At 34.6% G+C, this 12,341-nt stretch overlaps 2 protein-coding genes across 2 annotated transcripts in view; both read left to right on the top strand.

The window, feature by feature from the left end:
• The window catches only part of MFS3 (major facilitator superfamily transporter 3), a 304,225-nt gene that overhangs the window by 175,401 nt on the left and 116,483 nt on the right, over window positions 1–12,341 (top strand). The window lies entirely within an intron of this gene.
• SCAR (wiskott-Aldrich syndrome protein family member 3 SCAR) overlaps window positions 1–12,341 on the top strand; it is a 38,763-nt gene that overhangs the window by 14,294 nt on the left and 12,128 nt on the right. Inside the window, exons 3-5 of the mRNA XM_083142115.1 lie at window positions 2,565–2,718; window positions 4,153–4,267; window positions 8,574–8,720. Coding sequence (XP_082998241.1) covers window positions 2,565–2,718; window positions 4,153–4,267; window positions 8,574–8,720 — 416 coding nt within the window. The remainder of the gene's footprint in view (window positions 1–2,564; window positions 2,719–4,152; window positions 4,268–8,573; window positions 8,721–12,341) is intronic.

Raw genomic sequence — 12,341 nt, 5'->3', positions numbered from 1 at the left:
CATGGCCATTACTAGATGCAGGTTTGTAAAGATTCTTTGATTATGGCCACTGCAGAAAATGATTGCTTTGATTATAGGGTCAATCCATATGAAGTCATACAACATGGTTGCTTGACCATTTTTTAAAAAGTTTATTTTTATTATCACCGATTTGAAGATGGCATATTTTTATCATGGCGCGTCATTTTCTCCATTCGTAAATATCAGCGTCAACTTTTTTTCCTCAGCTCTGGTAAGTCCTATAACAATGAGACAAAATCTGTGATGTTAAGCACATTATAGGCTACAATTATATTTGTGTGTAATTTTCTAAATATTAAAAAGGTAAAGGTAGAGTGCTCTCCTGTGCTTAGCACCATGCCATGAAGGCGTATAGGGGGTGTGGGGTAACCCGGTCGTGAATGGGGGTGATGTGATCAGCATCACGCCCCTGACCGCCTATACCCCCCAGGGTTTCCCCCAGGTACCCAATGTTATTCGACGCTGGGGCCGCTTCCAATGTTAGAAAAGTTCCCGGATTTGAACCGGCCGGATAATAAATTGTAAGGTCAAAATTGTGTATTTTAATCGCTCAAAATGATAATTTCGGACTTTTTTTGGGGGGGAGGCAGTTTGTTTGACACTTGAATGTTTTTGTGCAAGTACCTGTGTACCAATAGAGTATGTCAAAATTATTTGAAGCTTGAGTGTTTAATATTTTTTTTTCTACAGGGTCATAAACATAGACATTTTGTTAAAAAAATCCAAGTTCAGGGTTAAATATCTCTGGTGGGCAGTTGTTTAAAAATCTGAAATTTGAACACAATACAGTACTCCATGATAAGTAACTTCAGTAAAATTTTTGAGTTTGAGATTCAATTGGTTTAAGAGATACAAAACTCGTGAAAAATTCAATATTTTGCATTAAATATGGTATGCCTAATTTCATTTCTTATTAACATTTTGTGTTAAAATTCTGCAAACTGTAATTTGGAATGTCAATCAACAACATTACAGTTTTTCTTGTATGTACACATTGCTTGCATTGTAGACTTATTTTCCTGTAGTTTACGGTTATTACAAGCATAAGAAAACAGTTTTTCTTTGTGACGTTTTGGGATTCATAATTTTAAATAAAAAATAATGTGATAAAAAAAATCTGAAATAAAAATAGAACAGACTGCTTATTTTCACAGTTAAGTTGCTATATTACAACAATGTAACATTGACAACATCCATTATATAATGGATTCTTTTTGTTTAATAAATTACTAACCATTGTTATAGCTGTATCTTTAGTCAAAATGAAAATAAATGTCTGATGAAGGGAGCGTGTGTTCTTCTGAAACGTCACAAAGAAAAACTGTTTTCTTATGCTTGTAATAACCGTAAACTACAGGAAAATAATTCAACAACATTACAATCCTGAAATGGATCTACAATAAAGTATATATACGAGGGCATGATGAAAAGTAAAGCTTCCTATGTTTTTATTTTCTTTGTTACCTTGTAAACGCATTTTGGATTTTGAGCAGCCATACATTGCACTTATAAGACTTTCCCGCTTCTCCATTGAAGGTTTCAAATTTCTATCGCCAGGGGGTGCTGAACTATTGCGAGGAAAATGGCAGCATGTAACCATGCAAAGTGGGTGAAGCACCTGAAGGAGCGTACAGTGATCGAGTTTCTAACCGCAGAAAATGTGCTACAAATTGACATTCATCTGAGACTGAAGGCATTTTATGGGGATTTATGTGTAGACATCAGTACTGTGCGATCTTGGGCTGTTCATTCTCGTAAAGAAAACCCAAGCCGAACACGATTCCGATGACCTCCATCAGTTGCAGTTCGTGGCCTTTCACTCCATTCTCTCACATAGCCGAGATTTCTTCAGCTGGGGTTTTCTTTAAGAGTATGATAAACTCAAGATTCGCTACAACTACAGGAATTTTGTAACTTTGCTACAACTACAATTTTCAAAATTTAGCACTGCTACAGCTACGGCTGCAAATTTTGTAGCTAGCTACAGCAGCAATGTTACAAGTAGCATGCTACTTCCGACCACTGGAAACCAGTGACCTCTAGCCAATCTGTGTACCCCTTACACAGTCGAGCATTAAATTGCAATGTACAAAAATAAATAATTATTTTACTGTTACCTATGTGGTTCAAACAACACAACTGTAGTTTTCTTGAATACATTAAGTTTTTGTATCTGTCTTTTTTGCCTTTGAAATAAATTTTGGTGATTTTCAAACTAGTGCAACAGTTTGAAGCAACCATGCATGTTCATTGGGTGCAAGTAGCCAACGATTTTCACAGAACAAAAAACCTGCTTCCCATCCCATTTTGTTCAAAAATACAAACTTCGTGAATTGCATGGAAAGTAGCTTTAGAAAGTTCACCTTAGAACTTTAGGAGAACTTTTTACCATAACTTGTTTCATGTATTAAACTCGTTTGACTTTCACAACATGCCCTATTAGTATTCTTATTATTATTGCTGCTGTTGATATTGCACAAGTTTGACAATTTATGAATCTTTCTCATGTTTAATCTGACTAAAGTGTACAATTTTTTTTCCAGTATCATTGCAAGACATTCACATGCGAAAAGCTTTCAAAAGTTCTGTGGTGTTTGATCAGCAAGTAGTTTCCAGGGACACCATGCCTTCTGCCATGTTAGAAACCTATAAGCAATGTGATAAACCTCCACCTTTAGATAAATTGAATCCGTACAGGTTAGTACAATGAAAGTTTTTCTAACCATGATAATTGTATTAAGTGTGTGTGTGTGTGTGTTTGTTTGTTTTGGGTAAGTTCGACCAACTAGATCAAATGTATTCCTTGTGTACTTTTGTTTGTACTGTCCCTTTTAATTATAGAAATGTCTTTGAATTTTTAAAAAATGATTAAGTGTGTGGTGCATAATTTTGAGAATGTTTTGTGTGTTAACAATTTCTTTAACATGTATATCAACTTTTTGAGGTTGTGAGAGCAATATTATGAAGTAATAATAGAATATAGATTTGTCAGAAAATTTGCCCATAAAATTACAGGATCAAATATTTCTATGAATAATTTGTGAATAGCTGCTATAAACATAATTGACTTGGATTTCTTAGTATTTGTGATTGTTTTATGTAGCACTACCAAGAATTATCTAATTAATTAAATTTCACTTCATTTCTATACTGCGTTTGTTACAACCTGTCCCGGTTGCCACGCTAGCTGATTGCTGGCTTTTCTCTGTGCCGGGGGAAGTCAAAGCCAGGCAGCCAATTAAAATATGCAACGTCGCAACAGCATCTACGTAAGCGCCTCTCTTCTGGCTTCCATTCGCTCCTCGCTGCCCTGCAGACTATTTTTTCCTCGTTTCTCATTGGCACCGAAACTGTCGAGCGATCCCTAGCGTGGGAAACGGGACAGGTTCTAACAAACGTGGTATAGTATGCATTTCTTGTTGCCTTTTGTCTTAACTAAACATGGTTCTTGTTTATGAAAGTTAATAGTAAATAGAAGTTATATTCATATCACAAACATAGTTAGAATTTGCTTCTTTTATAAATAAATATTAGTTCCCATGTTATTTACAAAAAGTATATACAGTAAATCCTTGTTAGTCCGGACTAATGGGGGGGGGGATAAGTTGACCGGTTTAACGAAATTCCGGATTAGCTGAAATAACCTGAAAGAACAGTAGAAAGTGCATTAAAACTCCATTTATAGCAACAAAACATGTTTATTGTGGTGTATTTAAAGGGCATAGGCCCAAATACACTATACAGAACAGTAAAATGTAAAGCAATACTGTTCATACAATGCAGTACGTACATACGTGACACCCATATTATGATTATGTGCCTGACGGACCTGGCTCTGCATCACACTTTTTTTTTGCCTGTTGCCTGTCCGGATTAACGAGGTATTACTGTATATGTTTTTATTGCCCTATCAATTATTTCGACTTACAACAGGCCGTTTTGAAACTAGCTAATTGATTACAATGCGCCAACAAAACAAACATTTCACTCTGCTCCTTGGTGAAGGGACGGGGTTGAGTTGTGGCACAGAAATTGAATATAAACATTATATTTGACAGGACCATGAAACTACCATATACCTACAAAAAAGTAAAAATGATTTTTATTCACATCGTTTATTTGATTTTACAGAGAGGATGGAAAAGATGGACTGAAGTTTTATACAGACCCCAACTACTTCTTCGATCTTTGGAGACAGGAAATGCTGAAAGATACCGAAAGAATGATGCACGATCGTGGCAAAAAGGTGAGCTCGACTGTCGATATTGTAATATGTAAGCTGAAACTAGAAAAGGTGATCACAGCAGAGGGAATTATTGTTTGTCCAAAAAGCAATTACCCAGGGTTTCTGAGAACATAGACTTTCTGTTTGGGTAATAAAAAAAATGTGGTAGACGTGGGACTGCTGAAATCAATAAAACCATTATGTATATGTCTTGTGGGGAAAAATGGTAGTTTTTTTTATGTGTATTTATAAACAGACTTGTGTTCAGGACTGTGTAATATTCAATACATAAAGAGAATGTAAGGTTTAGATTGTCTACCTATTCTCTTAAAATAGGATCATCTTACAAAGATGTGTTCATTCCTTGCATTTTCCATGAGCATGTGTTAAAGGAGGGGTTGGGGAATGTCCAGTCAAAGTTCGTCAATTGCCTTCCATGGTTGTCTAAGACTTGTTTTGTGTGTGTGTGGGGGGCAGGCATGCTTTATCATTTTTAGTTGTTCTTGAAGCTCTGATGAGGCAATGTATGGTGTTGTTCCTTTGAAATGAGAACTTTTTATTTAATTTCACATTGTACATTTGCTGAAATTTTTTTTTTTTTTTTGTTGTTAATCTTCAATTTGCCAACCCATGGCAGAGTGGTTGTCCTCCTCTGTGGCCATGCGGTCTAAGGCACTGTGCTTTAGGCTCCGACTGCGAGACGGCATGGGTTCGAGTCTGCCTGGGTTCTTAGTCTGTGTATAGGGCCGGTGGCAACCGACTATTGTGAGGAAATTGGGGAGCTACGAGTGAGTAGTGTAACCCAGTGTAGGAAATCTCCTACAGCGGCTGGGGAGTTTGACGTGTTAACCTACGTCACCCCATTACCGGTTGAAGAACTCCACACCTACCTCTAGGTAGGATTGTGGGTTATTATTATGGCAGAGTAATTAGCACGGCATGTTCTAATCATTTTCCTTAAGTTTACGGTTATTACAAGCATAAGAAAACAGTTTTTCGTTGTGATGTTTCAGGAGAACACATACTCCCTTCATCAGACATTTATTTTCATTTTGACTAAAGATACAGTTATAACAATGGTTAGCAATTTTTTAAACAAAAATAATCTTATATAATGGATGTTGTCGTTGTTACATTGTTGTAATATAGCAACTTAACTGTGAAAAGAAGCAGTCTGTTTTATTTTTATTTCATATAAAAAAAAAATTGATCACATTATTTTTTTATTTAAAATTATGAATCCCAAGTATCATCAGGTAATTCAAATTCTTCATTTTTTTTCACAAAGTCTCTTGATGTTTTCTGTTACATTAAATTTTAAAGATGGTGGCTTACTCCATTTGTGAAAAAGAAAACTCCATACTGGATCTATGTTACCATTTTTATTATTTAATTTATTCCAGTGTTTTTCTGCAATAAATGAAGCTTTCCCAGACATTCAGCTCTATGTTTCCCATCAATCTTTTTTAAACCCTTCTCTTTTTTAATCAAATGCTTCTCTTCGATGATGTGAGCTGACAAACCTATTCTTGGGTTTAGATTTATAATGTCCAAATCGTGTTCATGCCGTCTTATTGCCATTTTCCTTGCTGTTTGTCCTACATAATCCTTTGAACATGTACAACTTATATTATATATTCCTGTGGTTTCCACATCTCTTAGAGAGTTTCTCATTTTGAATTCATTAAATGTACATTCCAATTCTTGGTGATCTAAAGACAATTTTCAAATTAAATCTTCTAAAAATTTTGGCAATTTTATGTGAGAATCCCTTGTGGAATGGAATGCACACAAATTTCTTTTCAACAGATTTTTCATCTTTGTCTGTATTTCTCTTTTCCTTTAGTTTTCTTGCAACTTGTTTTTTGATTTGGTTTATTCTGTTAGTGTGAAAGCCATTTTTCTTTTGCTATATTAAAAAGCCTCTCTTCTTCATTTTTGATATCCTTATTATTAGAACATAGTCTTTGTGCTCTCAGGAGAAAAATTAAAAACATATTATCCATTGTTATACGTGAATGTTCTGAATTGGCATGGATGTATTTTCCCCTGCTAATTTTTTCCTATGGACTGTTGTTTGAATTGTTGAGGCAGTTGTCTTAATTTGCAGATCAAGGAAAGAAATTTACATTGTTATTCATGGGTTCGCAAGTGAATTTTATGCGACGATGTGATTCATTTAACAATTTAAATACGTCCATGATGGTGTTCTCATTTTTAGCAATAATTAGCACATCATCTACATATCTGATGTAGAGTATGATATCCGCATCTATCTCATTAACAATTGGAGATTCTATGTAATGAAGGAAAATGCTGGAGATGATTCCGGATACTGGGTTTCCCATTGATAGACCATTACTTTGCTGTTAGATTTAGCCATCAAATATAAAGCAATTGTAATTTGCACATACAGTAAACCATCGAACTATTTCCCATGATTCTACTGGGTTAACCTTCATCTCAATAAGCCATCTGTGTAATGCATCTGTGGCACCTTCTATTGGGACACTAGGATATAAATTTTCAACATCAAAACTTGCAATACGATACTCATTATTCCAAACAATATTTTTTAGTTTCTGTTTCACTTCATATGCATTTTTAACACTGAATGGTGTTTGTTGTTTAATTATAGCAAGCCTTTCAACTAAATATTTGGATAGTTTGTATGTAGGATGTGTGAAAGTTTCAATGATGGGTTGTATTGGAGTTCCCGGTTTGTGAGTTTTTGGTAGTCCAAAGGCAATAGGCAGGATTGAATTTTTGACAATGAGTTTTTTCTTCATTTCTCTTGGTATCGTGATACTGCTTTCAATTACTTTCTTTACCTCATTTATTATTTTAGTTATAGGGTTTTGAGAGCTTTCTGTGAAATTGTTTACTTTGAAACATTCTTCCCTTTTTTCTTTATAGTCCTTAATTCGGATAAGGACAGGTTTATTTTCCTTGTCCGATTTTATTAAGAAAATGTCATTTTCTCTCAACCAGATCTTGAAACTATGAACTTTTTCCCCCAACCTTATATGCTCTTTCTCCAGTTCTGTGTATTTTGGACCTCTGTTATTTCTTCTGTTGTATTCAAAACTTAACCCTTCATCAAGAGCATCATGTGTGAGACTTCGTGATTTTCTCTTTTCCTCCTCATCATCTAAGAAATTCAGTGCTTTTTCTATTGAAACCACAAAATCTTCCTCGTGTATATAAGCACTACCAACTGAAAATTTCATTCCGAATTGAAAAATTTCTATATACTTATCAGGTACTTCAATATCCGTAAGATTTATAAATAATCTGTTGTCAATGTTCTTAGTTTCTATTTTACTCCAGTATGGAGTTTTCTTTTTCACAAATGGAGTAAGCCACCATCTTTAAAATTTAATGTAACAGAGAACATCAAGAGACTTTGTGAAAACAATGATGACTTTGATGTAGCTATCTGATGATATTTGGGATTCATAATTTTAAATAAAAAAATAATGAGATCAATTTTTTTTTATCTGAAATAAAAATAAAACAGACTGCTTCTTTACACAGTTAAGTTGCTATATTACAACAATGTAACATTGACAACATCCATTATACAACAGATTCTTTTTGTTTAAAAAATTGCTAACCATTGTTATAACTGTATCTCTAGTCAAAATGAAAATAAATGTCTGATGAAAGAAGCGTGTGAAAATTATTCTACAATGCAAGCAATGCGTACATACAAGAAAAAGCATGTTCTAATGCAAGGAGTCTTAGATTTCAATCCTAGCCTGGCATAGGTGTTCTTTCTGAGTGTCCTTTCATTAATTATATCACCATTCATCCTCATCTTCACAATTAGCCAAAAAGTGGTAGAAAGCAAAGTAAAAGAAATCAATTCAAACATTATCTTCCATTTCTGCACATATTTTCGATAAGTACTACCAACAGTGGCCCTCGTTCTAACATCATCAAAGGGAAACTGACACAAGGGTACTTTTTTTAAAAAAAATTATCTTCAATACTATTAGAAATAATACAGTATTTATGCACAGCAATTAGCCAGTTAGTGATGTTTTTAAAGGGACTGTACTGGCATTTATTGAACAGTATCAGAACTAACTTTTTCAAGTAAGAATTTTTATAATTGGGCTCTCCAAATCTTACAATGTGTGTTTTTATGAATAAGATGGCAGTATGCAGCAGGAAAAGTAACACAGTAAAGTTGGTCATACGTTTGTGAAGGGTTGTTGTTGCTCTGAATTGATAGAAACATGGCTTGTATATTTGTAGTTTTTAGTATGCTTCATGTGCATTTTTGGTACATAAGTACTGATTTGGTAATTTTTTTCTCCAGCCACATCGCCCAAGAACAGAAGGAGGTGGAGGAAGGCATAAGAAACGTGTAAGACAGCCGCACAATACTCGCGAGAGACAGCGCCAGATAGCCGTTGGTCATGGAGAATACATAATGCCACAGAATATACATTACAGAACCCCACAGGTAAGGAAGCATTCTCTAACTAAGTTAGATTCCTAACTTGGATCGTTGATAGGAATACTTTTAACAATTCTTGCATTATAAAAACCTTATTAATTTGAATTGGTTCTTAACCCATTAACGCCAAAATTATTTTTTCTTTAATTTTTACTATTTTGTTTTATTCACTTGAAAAACACTTACATAAACATATTACAATAAACAAATATTTTTTGCGTTCACAGTTTTCTCATAATGTGCCATCCTCAAATGAGGATGCTGGGTGGATATTAGATTAAATTGTCATTTAGCAGATTTTCCTAAAAATATGAGTTATAAGTAAGTAATTATTTTAATTGAACTTTGCAAGAACCGTGTAGTGTTTACATAAATTGTGTTTCACATCTTTAACGTATTATCTCAGACTTGTTTATTTTGAATGCTATGGTACAAAACACTTGATGCACAGAGTAATATTGCACTTGTTACAATATGTACATGGTTTGGCATTACAACCCTGCTTCGCACATCTTCTTTGCTTGCTGCGACGAGCGATTAAATGTTGCATTCCGTCTAGCCTTATGTCTGGAATCACAGCACGTACGGTGGATGAAGTTAAGGACGTCCCGGTTGCGCACTTGAGGAATATCCTAATGTTAGGTAAGGTACCGTTACAGCTCGTCTGAATTCCAAAAGGTCCATAGATTCTCTTCCATGAACTGTCTTATATAAAATTCGGGCATTGACTAAAGCCATATCAAGCAGTCGAGTAAAAAGGCACCAGTATTATTTCTTTCCTCTTATACTTATTGCGTACTTTCCCACCAGCTAATCATGATGGTCTACTCCACCCATGTGTGCGTTGTATGATTTCAGAACCTTCGGTTGTGTTATACCGACTTTCTGTCTCGTGGCTCGGTTCCACCTTGAAGCAGCACTAACAGGTTCAATTGTGTCACAGTTGGTGGCTATGGTCACGCATTTCTTGTCGTCCCATCGCACGAATAGAATTTCACCACACGTGTCGAATCTGTAGTCTTAAGTTCCTCTTGTTTCTTTAGAGAATTCTCTACGTGGTGTTCGAGGACAGTCACCACATCTAGTATCCCTAACTGTTCTTGTTGCTCGGTACCCTAGATTTCTCAGATGCAGAAGTAAATCACGGCTTGTAAAGAAGTTGTCAAAATAAATACTGTGGCTGTAGATGAAACACAATCCAGCATTTGTAACACCGCTCTTGATACAAGGGCAATGTCATATCTTCCAGTATTTGTCACTTCCTTATCTCAGTAGATATTAAAATTAAAACAATAACCACTTGTTCCACAGAGAGCCCAAGATTTGTACCTGAACCTTATTGGCTTTCCTCTAATAAATTGTTTCAGTCTGTTACACCCATAGTACTCTACAATCATCTCGTCTATAGACAAACATTCTTGCTGAAATACAGAATTCATCATATTAATCAATGGTAGCACTTTGAATCCTGGGTAATTTTTGTTTGTTTCAGCCAAACTGTTATCTTGAAAGTGAATCAAACTTTTTAGTTTCAGAAAAGTGTTTCTTGACATAGCCTCTTTCACAATGTCAACACCTAAATCTTCTTCTTCTGACCAGTAAAATCATTCTGACGGAATCTTGTGATATCCTGAAAATAACAATATTCCAATGAACACTCTCACATCATTAGTACTCAATTGAACATTTTGCAAGTTCTTCTGCAACACTGCATATCTTACTGTTTCCATCACTATATGTTCCCAAATACCTTCCATTTCAATTTGCTTTTCAAAGAGTTCATTTGGTGTCAAAGGCAAAGCACGATTTCTCATTTCCTGTGCAGATATGTTTACTTCATTACCACGAGGTGCCAGCTTTGTATAATTTGGATGCATTTTCCTCCAATTACTGCTTTCTTCACAAAGTTTCCTCTTAGATTTACCTTGAGCTGCCTTATTTTGACTCGAGGTAGCAACAGCCGAAGATTGAGTTTCTTCTCCATTCTGCGATGTTGATTGTGGATTTCCTGCGACGTTACTAATCTCTTCTGCATATTCATCCCTCAAAGTCGATGACACATATTGAATTTGTAATGATCCTGGAACATCATTTACTTCAACTTCAGCGAAGCATTCATCTGGGCCTTCTTCCTCATCAGTCAAAGTGTCTATGACAGGTGGACACAAAACTACATCAATATTATCACAATATTCATCACAAACAGTTTTTGAAACCCAGGATCCTCTAATATATCTGCTATTTCCTCGAGCGTTAGAGCACGAACCTTCTTGCACGACATGTTGGCACAATATGACTTCACAAGGAAACAAAACTAAAGTATTGGTCTTTTACACAAAGTCATTGTTATTTCCACTTCCGTTCTTTATTACAATTGAAGTAGTGTCTTTGTAGTGCCGCAAAACAATACAAGTACAGAAAAGAACGATAACAATGGTAGTAAACAAATCATGTTACGTGAGGATGGAAGGATTTTTTTTGTTGTATTTTTATACTCTTTTTCACTCACATCCTCATTTGAGGACACTTACTTTTAACATCATATAGAAATACAGAAATATCTTGCACCGTTTAGAAAACATAGTTAAGCCAAATTTTGGGCTATTCTCTGTTAATTCCGTTCGTTTTTCAATTAACAGGGTTTACATGACAAGAGTAAAGAAATATTATGTAATAGGTTGCAAATTGATGGGTTGCCACATTCTGTTTAATGTTGTATAAAATATAATAATATTTTGAAATTGAGGAAAAATAAATATGTACATTATACTAAGAGTGCAATTTACATTAAAAGGTAGTAATTTATGGAAAAAATAGCATAGAAACTCGTGAAAAGTTTTTGATGTAAGTGTCCTCATATGAGGACGGTGGTTGTTAATGTGTTAATAGAAAACTACTATATTAGAAAGCATTTTTAAAAAAAAAATCAAAAAGTTTATTCATGAGATCCTTGGATGGCATGAAAAAAATATCCAAATGATATTCAACTTCGGACCAGGCTACTTCCAGTATATTGGGTGTGATGGATGCACTAATTACAGTGGAACCTCGATTTCTATGTTTTTTAGGGGACCAAGTTGGAAAAACTCAAAATGCAGGAATATGTAAAATGGAGGAAAATGTAGTGTTTTGCTATGTTGGGACCATCAGTATTGAATATATAATGTGGGGAAAATGTAAAATCTGGGAACATGAAATCGGGATTGCACTCTACTTCCTTTTTTTTAGTATTTGTTAGTTGTGTATTCATATTCTAACTTATATACTGGTGTTTATAAATATTCTTAACAAACTCAAATTTGCTGTGACAGTGACCTGTACAAGTCAAGGAAATCAATTTAGGAGTGAAAAGGTAATGGAAAATTATATGACATTAATTTTAGTTTTCATGATTTATTTTTCTACAATAATGATCTAAGTTGATTCGTTTGATTAACATGTTAAGTCAATGTTTTTCGATTAAATATTCTAAATCATGATAGTGTGGTCTGGAAAGTTATTTAGAATTTGGTTTGGTAAAAAGAGATGGATCTTCCATTGAAATCATTAGGTACAAACATTAAATTAAGTGTCTTTCATCAAGGAACATTTGCAAATTTATATCATAGAGGTAGAGTATTGGTGAAT

The sequence above is a fragment of the Lepisma saccharinum genome, chromosome 20 (assembly GCF_977018435.1).
Source record: "Lepisma saccharinum chromosome 20, izLepSacc3.1, whole genome shotgun sequence".
NCBI classification, from domain to species: Eukaryota; Metazoa; Arthropoda; class Insecta; order Zygentoma; family Lepismatidae; genus Lepisma; species Lepisma saccharinum.
The sequence above is the reverse complement of the archived record's forward strand: the minus strand, read 5'-3'. Positions and strand labels throughout refer to the sequence as shown.